General features: G+C 37.3%; 1 protein-coding gene across 14 annotated transcripts in view; it reads left to right on the top strand.

Annotated features, from left to right (window-relative positions):
• The window catches only part of ACBD6 (acyl-CoA binding domain containing 6), a 198047-nt gene that overhangs the window by 75593 nt on the left and 103407 nt on the right, over window positions 1-19047 (top strand). For 10 of the 14 annotated variants that reach the window (XR_014816387.1, XR_014816385.1, XR_014816386.1 and 7 more), the window contains exon 5: window positions 11729-11834. The exons of the other annotated variants lie outside the window; for them this stretch is intronic. Coding sequence is in view for 6 of the 10 variants with exons in the window: in XM_003130348.6 (XP_003130396.2) it covers window positions 11729-11834 (106 nt within the window). In the remaining 4 variants the exon portion in view is untranslated. The remainder of the gene's footprint in view (window positions 1-11728; window positions 11835-19047) is intronic. 14 annotated transcript variants of the gene reach the window in all.

Raw genomic sequence — 19047 nt, 5'->3', positions numbered from 1 at the left:
CATATTCATTAGATAAGTACTTTTTATCATATTTTATATAAAGTATTTCATTCTTAGGTCTATATGTGTCGTATTGGTCTACTCTGTCATGTCTTAACGTATCAGAAGTTCTGTTTCTTCATGTTCATAATAACCCAAATTCATCTGCTTTTCATAATCAGTGCTCTCACACCATCTCCGTTACCATCAGTACTCTAAACAATTATCTTTTCTTGCCCGGGACACTGCAGAGATTTGCAAACTGGATTTCTCGCTTCCTTTGCTGTCTTTTCCCCAGATTTATAACTCAGATGTCATATCACTTTCCTGCTTAAAACCCTTTAATGAGTTCCCATAGCACTTAGGATAAAATTTTTAAATCCTTCAACATGTCTTACAGGGCTCTGCACCATCTCATCTAATGCCAGTTTTCCCCTCCCCACTGGTTGATTCTGCTCCAACCAGTTGGCCCATTTTTATTTCCTTGGAGGTCTAATTATTATTTTTTAGGTAAATTGATTGTTATATGAGTATGAAAAATGACCCCTGATTACAGCATATGCTAGAACCTTAAGATAATAATAATGTCAGCTAACATATATTAACCACTTACTGTATGCTGGTAACCATACTGCATGTGTTACAAATATATGTATATGTATTTATTCATTTACCTCTATATATTATTCCACTTAATCTTCAGAATGATCCTAGGAGATGTTGGTATTATTAATATCCTGTTTTACAGATGAGGAAACTGAGATTCAAAGAGATTAGTTTACTTCCCCAAGGTCACATAATTAGTAACTCTGCTCATAATTGCTCTACTGCTTCTGAGATGTTTAAGGAATCATTCAATAATCTCTGATTACTGAAATTGAATTTGATAGTTGTTATTATATTAATATAGTATCTTCAGTTTACATTTTTAAATTAAATTTCTTTTCCATTTAGTGTTTTTAAAAATGTACTTCACTGGTGAAATTAGAGACTGTAGTCTTTCATTTATCAATATACTGATGATGATGTTTCCCTTGGATTAATTGTTTTTATTGATTTTAGACTTACCTTAATGGTTGAGAATGTAACTCATCTCTGTAGCCAAGGGAGTCTATAGATTTTTCTGAAGTGGGCACTAGTTTTAGAGTGATTGATCAGAACTGAACTACATTTTTTCTTACGGACATTTAAAGTATCAGAAATTTTCAATCAACTTTTTTAGAGTTAAGCAGGTTTTAACAGGTGAAAATGCATTTTTAGTAACTAGTGTTTTCATAAATTATGGCTAAGTAACTTTTCCAGTATAACAAGTTATCTTCGAGAAGTACTTGGGGCATTGATTTTTCCTTCGTCATTGCATGCTTGAAAAAAATGTGAGAAATATATGTTAAAATGTAAGTGGTTTCATTTGAAGAGAACCTTATCAATATAAATAAGATAATAAATAGGTTTTTATGTGAGGCCTTTAAGAATTTTCTGATCCTAGAATTAAATACACTGGATATATAACCCAGTTTGAAAGTAGTTATTATTTTGTGAAAGATGTCGTCATTACTACATAATAGGAAGGGGTAAACTAACTAGCTATTTCCTATAACTGCATGGAACCAAATGCTGATATAGTAACACTCTGCGTGGGAGGATTGTGATTCAGTGTATGTGAATTCTTTCACTCATTCTCTTGTCCATTTGGCACCAGGTATTCGGTACCTACTTATTACTTTATTGACTAAAACCATTGGTTTTAAAACACCATTATTTAAACACCATTAAGGAAAAAAGTCACTAATTAACTGTAAGATCGTAAGATCCATCAGAGATGTTAAAATATGAAAAAATGTGTGATAGAATCAAGGAAATAACACCAACTTCATAAACAATTTCTAGGTGTTTATCTGGCACCTGGGATTTCAAGAATTATTCCAAGAACACAACAAACAGCATAAAAAGCACTTAAAGTGCTTTGATCTCATTACTAAGGCTTCTTGAGCATGGTTGCTACTCAGGAAGTGTTTTACCTCTTTGAGGGCTTAGGATTGAAGTGTTTCAGAAAGGAGATGCTATTCATGAAATTTTACTTAAGGATCATGGTTTAGACTCCCATTTATGGTCTTTAATAAGATTGAGACTCAGAAACAGTGTTTTAGAAGGTGATGGTAACATCTAAAATTTTAATTAGACATTAATTAAAAGTAGAGACTTTTGGAGTTCCCATCATGGTGCAGTGGTTAACGAATCCTGCTAGGAACCATGAGGTTGTGGGTTTGATCCCTGGCCTCGCTCCGTGGGTTAAGAATCTGGCGTTGCCCTGAGCTGTGGTGTAGGTCGTAGATGTGGCCCAGATCTGGCCTTGCTGCAGCTGTGGCGTAGGCCAGCAGCTATAGCTCTGATTAGACCCCTAGCCTGGGAACCTCCATGTGCCCGAGGACCCGCCCTAGAAAAGGCAAAAAGACCAAAAAAAAAAAGGAGAGACTTTTAATGTGCTAAATATGACAACTATGACTATTTAATCCTTAATATAGGAGTGGACTTTACCTGTTTTCCTCCTCCCACATAAGCCTTACACCAGCTCCATTTAAAAAAACCTTTGAGTAAAAGTAGGTTCCTTCAGAGAAAAAATACCTGTGAGTAAAATTAAGATTTGCCAGAATTTTTTTTTTATATTTGTGAACTAAACATGCTTTTCTAAAAAATGCATAAGTTCCCATTGTGGCACAATAGGATTAGCAGCCTCAGCGGCCTTGCGGCGACAGGACACAGGTTCAATCCCCAACATGGCACAGGGTTAAAGGATCCAGTGTTGCTGCAACTGTAGCATAGGTTACAACTGCAGCTTGGATTTGATCCCTGGCCCAGGAACTCCAACTTCTGGGTTGCCAAGAAAGGGAAAAAAAAAATATATATATATAGATGTATTTTTTTATGTAGGCATTTCATCTCAACTTCTAAAATATTGATGGTTTATATTTATATCAAAAATTATATAATGGGGGAGTTCCCATTGTGTCTCAGCAGGTTAAGGACCCTGCATTGTCTCTGTGAGGATGTGGGTTCAATCCCTGAGATGGCTCAGTGGATTAAGGATCCAGCATTGCATCAAGGTGCAGCATAGGTCACAGATGCAGCTCTGCTCTGGTGTTGCTGTGGCTGTGACATAGGCCTGGCTCCTAGCCCGGGAACTTCCATGTGCTGAAGGTGTGGCTGTTAAAAAAAAAAAAAAAAAAAGTTATATAATGGAGTTCCTGCTGTGGCACACTGAGTTAAGAACCTGACTGGGGTGGCTCAGATCGCTGCAGAGTTCAGTGTCTTGCCTGGCGCAGTGGGTTAAAGGATCCACATCTTTAGGTCACAGATTTGGCTCAGATCTAGTGCTGCCGTGGCTGTGGCCTAGGCTAGCAGCTATGGCTCCATTTCGACCCCTAGCCTGGGAACTTCCACATGCTGCAGGTGCAGCCCTAAAGAGAAAGAAAGAAAAACAATTATATAATGATTATAGATAGATGTATAAAGTCTCTATATGTATCTATGCAGTTGCTCTGTGAACAAGGCAGAGGTTAAATCAAGTATTATTTATAGTTAGCCCTCCATAGCCAAGATTCCTCTGCATCCATACATTCAACCAACTATAGAGTGTTTAATACTGGAGTATTTACTACTGAAAAATATCCATGTATAAGTGGACCCTCAGAGTTCAAGTCTGCATTGCTCAAGAGCCAACTCTATATAAAGGCTATATAAAAAAGAATTTTGTGTTTGGCATAAGTGATAGAATGTTGGAAATCATAGTCAAATGAGATCAATGAGATGACATCATTATTTTCTAACTTATATTTGGACAGAATAGTAATCCTTTACCTTTCAAATTGGCAACTCCTGGTCATATATCTAGTAAATCAATTAGGAACTTAAATTCCTCCCAAGAAGTAGTATTCACTAGCAGAACTGCTCAATTTTGTGAGACATGTGCAGGCGTTCATCTTGGAAAAACTGGCTAAGGAGCTTCACAGGGTGGCTTTTTGGTGAATTGGCCATAGGTCAGGGTCCAGTCTTCAATCTCAGAGATCTACATAAATGACACAGAGATGACCAGACCCTCAGAGACAAATTAACAGTAATAAAATTTATCTGAAACTGAGGTGTAAACGAAATGGCTTATTTACTTACCAGTGCGTATCTTTTTTTTTTTCTTTCTTTCTTTCTTTTTTTGTCTTTTTGCCTTTTCGAGGGCTGCTCCTGTGGCATATGGAGGTTCCTAGGCTAGGGGTCTAATCGGAGCTGTAGCTGCCGGCCTACACCAAAGTCACAGCAACGCAGGATCCGAGCCACATCTGTGACCTACACCACAGCTCATGGCAACACCAGATCCTTAACCCACTAAGTGAGGCCAGGGATCGAACCTGCAACCTCATGTTTCCTAGTCAGATTCTTTAACCCCTGTGCCATGACGGGAACTCCTTCAGCGTATATCTTTATAGCAATTCAAATGCTGTGTACCCTCAGTTTGAGTATTGAGGAACCTAGAAAGAAAAATTAATAGGTGACCATTTGTAAATGTTAGAGCAAGAGAAGGGGAAGAGGTTTTATTATTATTTTTTTAATGGCCACACCCACAGCATATGCAAGTTCCTGGGCCAGGGAGTGAATCTGAGCCGCAGCTGCAACCTACACCACAGCTGTGGCAACACCAGATCCTTTAACCCACAGCCCCATGCCTCCACACGTCTGAGGTTCGAACCCACAAACTGGAGTGACTGGAGTTGCTACGGTCAGATTCTTAACCCACTGCACCACAGTGGGAACTCTGGGAACCGTTTTTAGATTTGCCTTAGCCGAAGTCCTAATCATGCCCCTTGCACAACCTGTCTCCCAGCAGAGAAATACTTTAGAATGCCTTTTTGCCGTCAATGAGCTGTTTCTTTTGGGCAGTGTTCAAAATTGGCTGCACTGACTTTTTCTTCCCCACTGTGGTTATTGCTAACCTTAACCTCCTACTGATGATAGTTGTCTCATTGTTTTATTTTTGGGGTTTTTTGGATGTTTTTAAGTAAGGTTAGTGTCTGAATCAAGTTTAACCAGGAAACATTCTCTTCTCCTCTCATTAGTAGCCCTTATTTAGTTTGTTGAGCTTTAAGAGGGTAATTTCACTCCCCCCCCCCACCTACTCCAAATTTTGGCAGTTAGATGACTCTTTTTTACTTAAAATGTGTTATTTACATTATATGCAGTGTCCAAAGAGGTTCTTTGTGATCTGTTATCCAGCTTATCTCTTTAACCTGATCTCCCAACATCCTGCCATAACTAGTAGCTTGCAGTTCCTCTGAATACCTCACTTATTTTGTAGATGCTTTTCCTTGTCTTTCTGTGCTTCAGAATGCTTCAGTAACTGAGCTGGGTGGTCAGTTTATCCTTTAGGGAGAGGTTGTTATGTCTGTTCTTCTATAAGCCTCCTTTGATCACCCTTGGTTGAGTGGTCCATTCCTGGCTTAGGGCCTCTACTTTATAGAATATTGGATTAGAGCAGTGATATTTTAAAAACCTTTGCCGATATAGTTCCTACGAGAGATTTGGAAGATTATGTTCCCTTTTACATTTTTAAGATAGCATCTAAAATTTTTATTTAACAGTTTAAATAATTGCGAAGGATGTAATTTCTGTCATTTTATAAATAATGGAATTTTAAAATAGACTGCTCTCTTAGGTGTATCCAATGGAGTCTGAATGTTATAATGATAATCCATTTTTAAAAATATATGAACATGTTACTGTTGTGGGAAACAGGGAAAATAGTACCAGATGTCTGTATTATTTCTTACAAAACTGTATGTGACTCTTCAGTTGTCTTGAAATAGAAAGTTTAATTAAATAAAATTCTGATCTTGATTTAAAAATATGTGAGTAAGGTTGTTAGTAGTTAGAAATTAGACATCATTTCTTTTTCTTCTTTTATTCTACTTTTCTCACCCAGTTTTATTTTAAAGCAATATATTTTGGTGTAGTCTTAGCACACTATCAGTTCTCTGCAACAGAAACATATATATATATATAAGTTGGAATTGTTCAAATGTTAATTTTCTACGATATAGAAGCTTTAAGCATTAAATTTTTCTCATTTGAATTACTGTAACTATTATTTCTATACAGTTGGTCAATGTTCATTGTATATTTTGTTAAATAATTATTAAACATAAGTAAAATTTTATTGGGAATGTTTCTTACTGAGATGGATGAGGCTTTTAAAAATAATTTATTTAACAGATGAATTTTTTTTAATTAGAATGAGACAGAGTTCAGTACCAAGTCTTTTTTGTTTTGTTTATTTCACCTCTTCCATCCTCTAACCTTAGGAGGCTTCCTAACACCAATTTTTCACCAAAAGTGTCCCTTTATTTGGTACCATGGGAAATTTTATATTTTGAGGAAGTACCACCTGGGATTAATTTTTTTCCAAAACTTTCCTGGCACAGTAGACCCTGGAACAATGTGTGTTGAAACTGTGCAGGTTCACTTGTTTGTGGATTTTTTTCATGACATATGTGCTACAGCATGACACAGTCTGCAGTTGGTAGCATCTTTGGATGTGGAACCTCAGATGCAGTGGGCTGACTTCAGGTTATAGGCAGATATTCGACAGTGTAGGGGGTTGGCACCCCAACCCCCGTGTTGTTCAAGGGTCAGCTGTATGTTAGTTAAACAGTACTTTGAAGCAAAGAGTGACAGGTTTAATTAATAGTCATTTGCTAAATCTTAGTCTTTTGGTTATACTTCCTAGAAGAGCACCTTTGGAGGAAGAGAGGTGTATGCTTTTCTTTTATGAACTAGGGGAATAGGTGAGCAGGGGAAGTGTCGAAAAGGGCAGTGGTGATGAAATATTTACCTACACAAAAAGCTTTTCAGGTAGATGAGTTTAGGAAAGAATGTGTTTATTTAGAAATTAGGCTGGTATGGATTCTCTTAAAACTTTCCATACCTGCATATTCCTTTAAAGGAAGGGAACCCACAGGTATACATTCTTTGATCTGAAGAACTAGTGGCATTTGTTTATATTTCTGTTGGTATTAACTTACTCTCCTTTGTGTTTCATTCATTCACTAAATAATTTTTCCTTGTCTATTTATTGGAATACTGTTTTTATATCTGATTGCCAGTTGCTAGATAATGTATGAGTTGAAGTATTTACTGAATGTGTCTTATCAAGTAGTTGGATTTCTGAGATAGTCCCATAAATGTTTTTTAATTCTGTGAGGTGGATGAAAGTAATTAAATGGAATTTAGATGGCTTGCCATGAAACCTAACTATCTGCAGTATTTTTTTGATAGAAGAATGCAATCTTGGTAGAAGGTGGTGCAGATAGCATTTTTAGGAGCAGACAAGAATCTCTTTTTCCTCTGATTGGTGAAAGACAGTCGTACTTAAACACCATCCCCTCTCTTCCACAAGTGTTTGCCCTTTTATTTCAAAAGAATTTTGGAGAAATCCAGTGGGTTTTTTTTTTTTTTTGATTCATATGTATTTATTTTCTGTCAATTTTTGAAAATTTGGAGTCTCTTGTGCTAGGGATAATGTAGGATATTCTTGAGTGTGACATCCTGAAAATAATTCATACTCACCTATAGAAAATGGAAATAATTTTATCACTCACATTCAGCAGAGGGAGGGAGAAAAATAACTGGGTAAAAAATCATGAGAGAAGGCAATCTAAAGTGAGAAGATGTAGGAGGGCAATAACATTTATTAAGGTTCTACTTTATTTGGTAATAGTTGATTTTGTTTGCACACATTTCATTGAATTGTGGATTATTAGAGAAAAAATTATCTGTGGAAGACTGTATTAACTGGAAAATGTAGAGGGAAAATTTTTGATTTGAATATTGTGCGTGATCTTGGCAAGACAGGAGATAGACAAAGGTGTTGCTCCGAATGTTTCCCAATTTTGGCCGCTAGGTGGTGACATTGTATAAAGACAGCTTGGTTGCTGGAAAGTAAGATTACAAACTTGAAGTGGGGTAGATAATTATATTTAACAACTAAGCCCAAGAGTATCAACTTCATTTTTTTTTTTTAGTACCCTTCTAGGCTCTTCTTCTTCTTCATTATTTATTTTTGATTTCTTTTTGGCCTCCCTGCAGCATATGGAGTTCACAGGCCAGGGATCAGAGCCGAGCTGCAGCTGTGACCTTAGTCACAGCTCTCTGGCAATGCCAGATCCTGAACCCACTGTGCCAGGCCGGGGATTGAACCTGTGTCCCAACACTCCCAAGATGTCACTGATGTTGTTGTGCCACAGTGGTAACTCCTACTTTTTTTTTACCCAGTTATCTTTCTTCCTCCCTCTGCTGAATGTGAGTTAGTCACTCAGCTTTGCAGCACATTTATGATGATTTTTATTAGTTTTCCACTTGATATTAATTTACAGTGTGTCTTCCACCCTCTGAAGTATTTTAGAAGTAACTGTATGTGCCTAGCATACTTAGCGATGATAAACTACAGTTGGTAAGAAGGTATTCGGGTGAAAAAATGTCCCTGGAGTTCCCATTGTGGCTCAGGGGCAATGAAACCAAATAGTATCCATGAGGATGGGAGTTCGATCCCTGGCCCAGCTGAGTAGGGTAAGGATCTGGTGTTGCTGTGAGCTGTGGTGTAGGTCGCAGACACAGCTTGGAGCTGGTGTGGCTGTGGCTGTGGCTGTGGCTGTGGTGTAGGCCAGCAGCTACAGTGTGGGAACTTCCATAAGCCACAGGTGTGGCCTTAAAAAGGCAAGGAACATGGCACAAAAATATTTTTTTAAATGCCCCAACCTCCAAAAAATGTGCATACCAAAGCAAAATAATTGATGTAAATGATACATATAAGAAACATACTGAAAATATAGTATGCGATATAGCATTTTAAATGTTTTTACTACATTTACTCTTTTACTGCTTATGGCATGGATGTACAGGCACATTTGGGATTAAGGAAGGTCCTCTCATCTTTGAATAACCCTTAAATATTTCTGGGTGTGGGTAACCTACATCGCAAGGTGCTTCCATACTTTGCTCTCTGTGCCCCACCATCAACTCCCCCTTATTTTCAAATTCACAACAGTCGGTGAGTAGTGTATTTTTTACTATGACTTAAAATGACACAGTACTTCCTCTCACAATCAAAGTTGCTGTATTGAAGGAAAATAGGTCCCTCTTATTCCCAAGTCTAAATGCTAAATGCACTTTTTCATAGAAAGTGGGGTTTTTAAAAATGATATTTAAGTATAGCTAAAATAGTATTACATGCAGCCAAAATCAGACTTCTCCTTTCTGGGGTTTTGGCCTCAGACTTCTCTGTTTTCTTTCGGAGTAAGTGATTTGGAAAAGCATTTTCTCCGTTGCAAATAAACATTTTTAAGAGACCATGTATTTTTTTAAGACTTTTTTTTTAACTTTTTCCTGGAAACCTACCTCATTTTCTCCAGCTTGAAGCAGGCTGTTTCTTCTCTGTATTCTGATGGGCCTTTTCAAAGATCCAATTCTACCTTATGTTAATGGTATATAAATTTTTATCATCTCAGCCTTACTGTACATGTATTGAATGCAAAGTTTCTTGCTTATCCCTGTTATCTGTTATCAACAGAATCTTGTCCAGTGTCTTGCATGTAGTGGGTGCTCAATTAAATACATCAGATGCATAAGGAAAGCTTAGATGGTTAATGCCAGAGTAGTGTGTTTTAAGTTATTTACCTCTGACAAGAAATAACTTTTTTTTTTTTTTTTTTTTACCATTTCTTGGGCTGCTCCCAGGGCATATGGAAGTTCCCAGGCTAAGGGTCCCATCAGAGCTGTAGCCACTGGCCTACACCACAGCCACAGCAACACGGGATCTGAGCCGCATCTGCAACCTACTCCACAGCTCATGGCAACGCCGGATCCTTAGCCCACTGAGCAAGGCCAGGGATCGAACCCGCAACCTCATGGTACCTACTCAGATTTGTTAACCACTGAGCCACGACAGGAATTCCAGAAAATAACTTTTTATAGGATATAAAGTATTGGCTTTTAAGTTAGAAGGACTCCTATGGCCAAATGCTTTCATTTCTAATGAGTGGAAGCTATGGCCTTACAGGTTATAAAACATACTGGTTATAATTTTTGGAACTCAAATTGCATTATTTTATGCTTGTTTAGAAAAATGTGTCTACATGTAGAACATTTTCATTGTTAATATTGCAAATTTTAAAAACTGATCCTAATGAGAACCTCATTTTTTTTTTTTTTTTGTCTTTTTTGTCTTTTTGCCTTTTCTAGAGCTACTCCTGTGGCATATGGAGGTTCCCAGGCGAGGGGTCTAATTGGAGCTGTAGCCACCGGCCTACGCCAGAGCCACAGCAACGCGGGATCTGAGCCAGGTCTGCAGTCTACACTACAGTTTACGGCAACGCCAGATCCTTAACCCACTGAGCAAGGCCACGGATCGAACCCTCAACCTCATGGTTCCTAGTCGGATTCGTTAACTACTGAGCCACGACGGGAACTCCCCCTTGAGAACCTCATTGATGCTTCCTCTCAATCTTCCTCCCCAACGCACTGAGAAAAATGCATTATACATTTGCACAGATAATTCTGAAACCTATTTTAAAGAATTCATCGACCTCATCTTTTCCTTTAGATTCTGGAATAGGTTACAGCTTCCTAGTTGAGATGTAGTTTGATATGATAGAAAAATGGACTATATACAAAAATCACTTGATCTGAGTGAGTTCTAGCTCTTGTTCTACCTTGAATAAATGTGATGCCATTTGAAAGGTCATCTAACCTCTCCTTACCTATTTCTTTAATCTGTGAAGTGAATCTGTTGGAATAAGAGTAAGTGAATTAATACATTGATATACTTAGAGTAGGTGTGGGGTACATAGTATGCCTCCTAGTTTTTGTTCCCGGTCTGTTTTTATTATCTCATGAAGGATTTCTGAATTTTGTGATGCTCTCATTATCTTTTCCTTAAGAAAATTACTTTGGGGTGTGTGTGAATGTATATATTTTTCTTTTTTTTAAATTTGGATAGCAATCAGCTTATTTTGTTATTCTGTTAGAGAGGTGGCAAGCTGTCTTCTGATCTTTTGCTACCTCTGTTCAGGCAATAGTAAATAACCTCACTGCAGTGCTACAGTTGAAAATTCTGAGTCAGGGAACATATGTGTCTATCAGTGTGTAAAAAACTGGGGAGAGGAGATCCTGTCATGGTGCAGCGGAAACGAATCCGACTAGGAACCGTGAGGTTGTGGGTTCGATCCCTGGCCTTGCTCAGTGGGTTAAGGATCCGGCATTGCCGTGAGCTGCGGTGTAGGTTGCAGACGCAGCTCGGATCTGATGTTGCTGTGGTTGTGGCATAGGCTGGCAGCTGTAGCTCTAATTCAACCCCTAGCCTGGGAACCTCCATATGCCATGGGTGTGGCCCTAAAAAGCAAAAAAAAAAAAAAAAAAACAACTGTGGAGAAAAAGAGCACTGAGAAAATCTACTCAAGATTTATATTCGTGTTCTAGTGTAACTTATTACTGCAAATGAAGCTTTTCTCTGTAATTATAGCTGCTAAGATCTTTAGTCTTTTCAGAGATTGGATGTATCATGTCTTACTGAAGATCCATTATTGTTCATGTGAAATTCTTTCTAAGAACAGATTCCACTAATGTTTGTCTGCAGCAAACAGATTTTATTAAAAATATGTGATTTTTATGTATTACCTAGTAAGACAAACACTTTGTTTTTTACTCTAATTAGGGAAGAAGACAAAAACATATTTGATTACTGCAGGGAAAACAACATTGACCATATAACCAAAGTCATCAAATCGAAAAATGTGGATGTGAATATGAAAGATGAAGAGGTATGAAAAACATGCCCTGTTAATTATTTTCTTACACTTTGTTGTTCTGCCCAGTGCTTTTTTTCTACATGGCAGGCCTGTGAACTGCAACGCAAACTGTAGTATGGTTAAAAGTATATTAGACTGTCTAAATGAGATGGTGTCACCCAGTTAAGATACTTTCTGGGTCTATATTGGTCATACTTCTGTCCATTGTAGAAGTTGCTAGTTGAAACTTGCAGCAAGAAAATAACTTATATTTGTTCATGTTAAAGGGAGAAATTATTAACATAATATGTGAAATCTATTGGAAGTATAAAAATATTTATAAGTAGCTTTAGTGCTCTCTGACAGTACACCTCGAACAGATATATTGTCCTTTATGCGGTAACTGTATTTCTAGAAAACTATGACAAAATTTTGGTAAATCCAGTCATTAAGTGCAGGCCCCCTATTTAATGGGACCCTATACTAAATTATTTTGTAAAATATATTACTTCTTACATTATTTATTTTGTGAATAAAACTGTTCACATTGCGCTTAAACTGTCCCTGAATTATAGTTGTTAAAAAAAGGTGTAAAATTTACTAATCATTTTTCCCATTCTTGAATAGTGCAGTGAGGATGACTGAAATGACCACAAGGTAGCCATTGTTAGGACGAGGACATACAGTGATCATTGCTAATGTCTGGAGTAGATAAATAATAGTAATAATAGCTAATGTATTAATTATGTTACTTATATGTTACATTAATGTATTAGTTATGTTAATAACATATTAGTAGAAGATAATAACTAACCTATTAACTGAGAGCGCTCTACACAGGTTGGCTCCTAATGTTATCTTATTTTTAGGAAAATCTTTCTTGTAATATATTATCAGTGACAACTGGTACTGAAAATGTAAGACTATAATTCTGCAGTAAAGGGGGACCAGTGATACTGTATGTTCTCCCATAAATAATGAAACAGAGCCAAGAACCATGTAAGAGAAAAGTGGAAGCCAGATTGTAAAACAGTATCACCAGGTCTTCTGATTCTAACTCGGGGTTTTTTGTTTTTTGTTTTTTTTTTTTGCCTTTTAGGATCAGAATGCATTGTATTTTAATCAGGCATGATTGCTTCCCTTAATCTTATTGTGATTTTATATTTTTGTGCTCAAGAGTTAAGATTTTTATAAAATGAATTCATGTAGGTAGTTCAAAGCAAATCAAATAGTAATACTATATGTTTTATAACAAAAAAGTCTTCCCTCTCCTGCATCCTTCTCACATTTGAGTCTAGCTCTCTTGAGGCAAAAACTTTGACTTCTTTTACTTGTTTCTTTTGCAGTTTACTTACATAATTCTAAATAACACATTTGCGGAGTTCCCGTCATGGCTCAGTGGTTAACGAATCCGACTAGGAACCATGAGGTTGCGGGTTCAATCCTTGGCCTTGCTCAGTGGGTTAAGGATCCAGCGTTGCTGTGAGCTGTGGTGTAGGTCGCAGACGCGGCTCGGATCCCGTGTTGCTGTGGCTCTGGCGTAGGCCAGTGGCTACAGCTCCAATTCGACCCTTAGCCTGGGAACCTCCATATGCCGCAGGAAGCAGCCCTAGAAAAGGCAAAAAGACAAAAAAAAAATAAAAATAAAAATAATACTGCATTTGCATCTCTTGATTTTCCAACTCTAAACATTATTGACTTTCTTCTCTTTTATATTAGGATTTAGCTGTTTTACTTAACTTCCCCCTTCCTCATCTCCTTAACAGTCATGTCACAGCTTTTAGTTTCAGCTTTCTGATTGAATCTCTATTGTATCAATGTTTTTATTATTATTACATATTTATATTATAATATAATTAATAATGTAACTTTCAATTATAATATTATAACGTAATTATTGTTATGACCATATAAATAGTGTGTATTGACTGTGTATTAGCTTTTGCTGTAGCAAAAAAACACTTTTCAGTGGGTAACAACATTTATTTCTTGCTCATATTTCAAAAGGGTTAGAATCAGTTGAGACTCTGCTGGATTTTACTAGCCTTGTTTGAGCTCAGTTCATCCTGATTTCATGTCTTCTCCTTCTTTGATCCAATCTCAAAGAATAGGCCCTATGTGGGGCAGATGGTAAAGGCAGACAGAACCAAACCCTGCAAATACATTTAAAGCTTTCCTAGGATTTGGCGTGTGTCACATCTACTCACATTCCTTTGTGTAAAACAAGTCACAAAGCCAAGCTCCAGGTCAGTGTAGTAGGAAGTCTGCTCTGATTACAAGGAAGCAAGGCCAGGGTAGAAAGTGAATAAATAATAATGTAATTATGAAGAATATAGTCTCGACATATCATTGGTGCAATAGCTTGTTTTTCTTTTTTTTTTTTTTTTTTTTTTTTTTTTTTTTTTTTTTTTTGTCTTTTTTTGCCTTTACTTGAGCCACTCCTGAGGCATATGGAGGTTCCCAGGCTAGGGGTCTAATCCGAGCTGTAGCCACCGGCCTATGCCACAGCCACAGCAACGCGGGATCTGAGCTGCATCTGCGACCTACACCACAGCTCACAGCAACGCCGGATCCTTGACCCACTGAGCAAGGCCAGGGATCGAACCCACAACCTCATGGTTCCTAGTTGGATTCTTTAACCACTGCGCCACGACGGGAACACCAATAGCTTATTTTTCTTAAGGTTAATAATGGCCTCTTTTTTTTTTATTTTTTTTATTTTTTTATTTTCCCACTGTACAGCAAGGGGGTCAGGTTATCCTTACATGTATACATTACAATTACATTTTTTCCCCACCCTTTGTTCTGTTGCAACATGAGTATCTAGACATAGTTCTCAATGCTATTCAGCAGGATCTCCTTGTAAATCTATTCTAAGTTGTGTCTGATAAGCCCCAGCTCCCGATCCCTCCCACTCCCTCCCCCTCCCATCAGGCAGCCACAAGTCTCTTCTCCAAGTCCATGATTTTCTTTTCTGAGGAGATGTTCATTTGTGCTGGATATTAGATTCCAGTTATAAGTGATATCATATGGTATTTGTCTTTTTTTGTTTTTATCTTTTCTTCATCTACTGTGGTCCGATTGTTAATTCTTTGCTCAAATTGCCCAGTAGACGTCTCAGTGTAGTCAAGTACATCAAGTTATCAATCCCATTAATTTAAAAAAAATTTTTTTAGCAATATCTCTTCTGGAACCCTCTTTCTTCATCTCTGGTCTGGACTGGTTGCTCTCTAGGCTTCTCACATAGCTGTCATTCTGGAGTTACACTTTACCACTGCCATAGGAATTCTCTTCTCCTTTCTCCTGGATTATTCTGCATTTTGGATCCCAGGTGTTCATCTTTAAATGTTTATTTCTCTATTTTGATGGCTTTCTCTTTTATTTATTTCCTGGTATGGTGGAGCATTTCCACCAGTAGCTTCCTGAGAAAGCTAAATGTTTTGAGATCTTCCTGGTTAAAAATATTTCTGTCAGAGCTCTTGGTATATTCTACATGTTCAGCTAAAGATTTGATGAATTATGAATTAATGATTGATTGAATGAATGAATAAGCAGAAGCAATATAGTGTAATGGTGATGAGCTGGACTACCTGGGTTCAAGTGCTAGTACTCTCACTTCCCAGCGACATGACTTAAGATTGTCATAATTATTATTATTATTATCACTATTTGCTTTTTAGGGCCGCACCCGTGACATATATTATTTTGTGTCTCAGTTTCCTGATGTGTAAAATGGGAATAATAATAGTGCCTGTGTCAGAATTGTTTTGAATTTTAAATGAGTTAACATATATATATAAAGCACCTAAACAGTGTCTGACACACATATACCAAGTACCCAATAAATGTTAGTAGCTGTCTTAATTATCCTTAGTGAATAATATGGATGAAGGATGATGATACAATGAAGAAATGAAGAAGCCACTTAATCATTTTTTAAAAGACCTAATTTTTTTTTTTTTTTTTTTGAATGGCCGCGTCTGCAGCATATGGAAGTTCCCAGGCTAGAGGTCTAATTGGAGCTGCAGTTGCGGCCTGTGCCACTGCCACAGCAACACGGGATCCAAGCTGCTTCTGCAACCTACGCCACAGCTTGTGGAAACACCAGATCTTTAACCTGCTGAGCCAGGCCAGGGATCAAACCCACATCCTCACAGAGACAATGTCAGGTCCATAACCCACTTAGCCACAATGGGAACTTCGTAGGTTTTTGTTTGTTTGTTTGTTTTTACGAGCAGAGCAGTTTTAGGATTTACAGTAAAGTTGAGAGGGAGGTACAGAGATTTCCCTTATGACCCTGCTCCCACACATGTGTAGCCTCCCCCCATCATTAATATCCCTCACCAGAGTGGTACATTGTTTTTACTCAAGGATGAACCTACATTGATATATCATAATCATGCCAAGTCCATGATTTATTTTAGGATTCACTCTTGGTGTACATTCTGTGTATTTGGACAAATGTATAATGAAATATTTATCATTATAATGTCATTTAGAGTATTTTAACTTCCCTAAAAGTCCCTGTGCTCTTTGTATTCATACCCCCTGCTCCCGTGGCAACCACTGAACTTTTTCTTGTATCCATAGTTTTATCTGTTCCAGAATGTTATATAGTTGAAATCATATAGACATTGAGCCTTTGCATATTGGCTTCTTTCATTTAGTAATATGCATTTAAGTTTCCTTCATGTCTTTTGATGGCTTAATCTTCACGTTGAACAATATTCCACTGTCTGGATGTGTACCACAGTTTATTTATCCATTCGCCTCCTGAAGGACTTCTTTGTTGCTTCTGAGTTTTGGCAGTTATGAATAAAGCTGCCATAAATATCCATGTACAGGTTTTGTGTGGACATAAGTTTTCAGCTTCTTTGGGTAAATAACAAGGAGTACACTTGCTCGATCTTATGGAAAAGGGATGTTTAGTTCTATAAGAAACCACCAAACTATCTCTTCCAAAGTGGCTGTACCATCTTGAATTCCTACTGTCCGTGGGTGCTCTGTTGTTAGGGATATCCACATTAAGAATTGTTATGTCTTCTTGGAGAATTGACCTCTTTATCATTACATAATGTCTTCTTTATCCTTCATAACTTTCCTCGCTTTGAAGTCGGCTATGAATGAAATTAATATAGCTACACCTGCTTTCTTAGGGCGTTAGGGTGGTATTTTTTTCTTTGTCCTTTACTTATAGTTTCTTTATATTTAAAGTAGGTTTCTTATAGACAACATATAATTGGATTGTGCTTTTGAGCCACTTTGACAATTGTTTGTTTGTTTCAGGGCTGTGCCTGTGGCATGTGGAAGTTCCCAGGCTAGGGGTCGAATTGGTGCTGTAGCTGCCAGCCTACACCACAGCTACGGCAACATGGGATCTGGGCCAAGTCTGCGATCTACACCACAGCTCACAGCAACTCCAGATCCTTCACCCACTGAGTGAGGCCAGGGATCAATGTGCGTTCTCATGAATGCCAGTTGGGTTTGTTACCGCTGAGCCACAATGGGAAATCCAACAATCTATCTTTTAATTGGTACATATAGGCCATTGTGCTTCCAAGTGATTGCAGATATAGCTGGGTTGACATTTACCATATTTGTTACTGTTTTCTTTGTGTTTCCCTTATTCTTTGTTCCTATTTTTGACTTCCACTCTTTTTCTGTCTTTTGTGGGTTTTTTTGTTTTGTTTTGTTTTTTTCTGGGCATGTCTACAGCATTCAGAATTTACTGGGCCAGGGTTCGAACCTGTGCCATAGCAATAATCTGAACTCCAGCAGTGGCAATGCTGGATTCTTAACCTGCTGAGCCAGCAGGGAATTTTGTTTTGTGTTTTTAATTGAGCATTTAATAAGATTCTGTTTTCTCTCCTTCCTTCGCACATCAGTTACGCTTTTACTTTTAAACCTTTTATAGTGGTTGCCCTAGTTTGCACTGTACATTTATAACTAATCTAAGTCCATTTTCAAATAACCTGATGCCATTTCATGGGTAATGTGAGTATCTTATAAAAACAAAATAATCCTAATTCCCCTCTCTTATCCCTTGTATCATTGCTATTATTCATATCACTTATACATAAGCACACATAAGCATATATGTATGCATACTTTCTATGTGTGTATATATACCGATGCATACATAAATTAGTGTCTATAATCAAATACACTGTTGCAAATTTTGAACAAACTTAGATAAGTTAAGAATAAGAAAAATACTCTATGCTTCAATAAAATTAAAAAAAATAAAAGAGATGACTGTGATGCAATAAAAAGAATAAGAAAAATAAAAGGTTTCATTGTAATTTCAGTATTCCATCTTTGATGCTCCTTCTTTCTTTATGTAGGTCCAGTTTCTGACCTACATTACTTTCCTTCTCTCTGAAGAACTTCTTTTGACATTTCTTGCAAGGCATGTCTCCTGGCAGTAAATTCCCTCAATATTTATTTTTCTCTTTATCTCTCCTTTTGAAAGATAATTTCTCAGAAATCAAGGTTAGCAGGGCTTTTTTTTTTCAACAGCTTAAGTATCTTGCTTCACTGTCTTCTTGTTTGCATGGTTTCTGAGGAGAAGTCTGATATAATTTTTATCTTTATTTCTCTATAAGAACGTGTTTTTTTCCTCCGACTTCTTTCAGGAATTTTCTCTTTCATTTTTTATAATTTTAAAGTGGGGCATTTATCTTGCTTAATGTTCTCTGTGCTTCCTAGTTCTGTGCTTTATTGTCTGGTACTCATTTGAGGAAATGAGTCATTGAGGAAATGCAGTCATTGTTTCAGGAATTTCTTCTGTTTCTTTCTTTGTTTCTTCTCCTTCTGGTTTCCCCATTATGCATATGTTATACCTTTTGTAACTGTCCCACAATCCTTAAATACTCTATTCTGGTTTTTTGTTTGTTTGGTTTATTTGTTTGTTTGTTTTCTACAGTGTTTGTCTCTTTGCTTTTCAGTTTTCAAGGACTCTATTGATATATCTTCTGGCTCAGAGAGTCTTTCCTCCAACATGTCCAGTATACTAATAAGCCCATCACAGGCATTCTTTATTTCTGTTACAGTGGGAGTTTTTTATGTATTTTCTAGCCTTTCTTTTTCATTCTTTGTTAGGATTTCCATCTCTCTGCTTACATTGTCCGTTTGTTCTTGCATGCTGCCTGTTTTATCCATTAGAGCTCTTTAACATATTAATTTTTTTTCCCACTGTACAGCAGGGGATCAAGTTATCCTTACATGTATACATTTCCCCCCCCCA

The sequence above is a fragment of the Sus scrofa genome, chromosome 9, assembly GCF_054392235.1.
Source record: "Sus scrofa isolate SSC_HxYL_T2T_F1_AM1 chromosome 9, Sscrofa_HxYL_maternal_Yorkshire_Landrace_v2.0, whole genome shotgun sequence".
Lineage (NCBI taxonomy): Eukaryota > Metazoa > Chordata > Mammalia > Artiodactyla > Suidae > Sus > Sus scrofa.
This window is presented reverse-complemented; position numbering and strand designations above follow the sequence as displayed.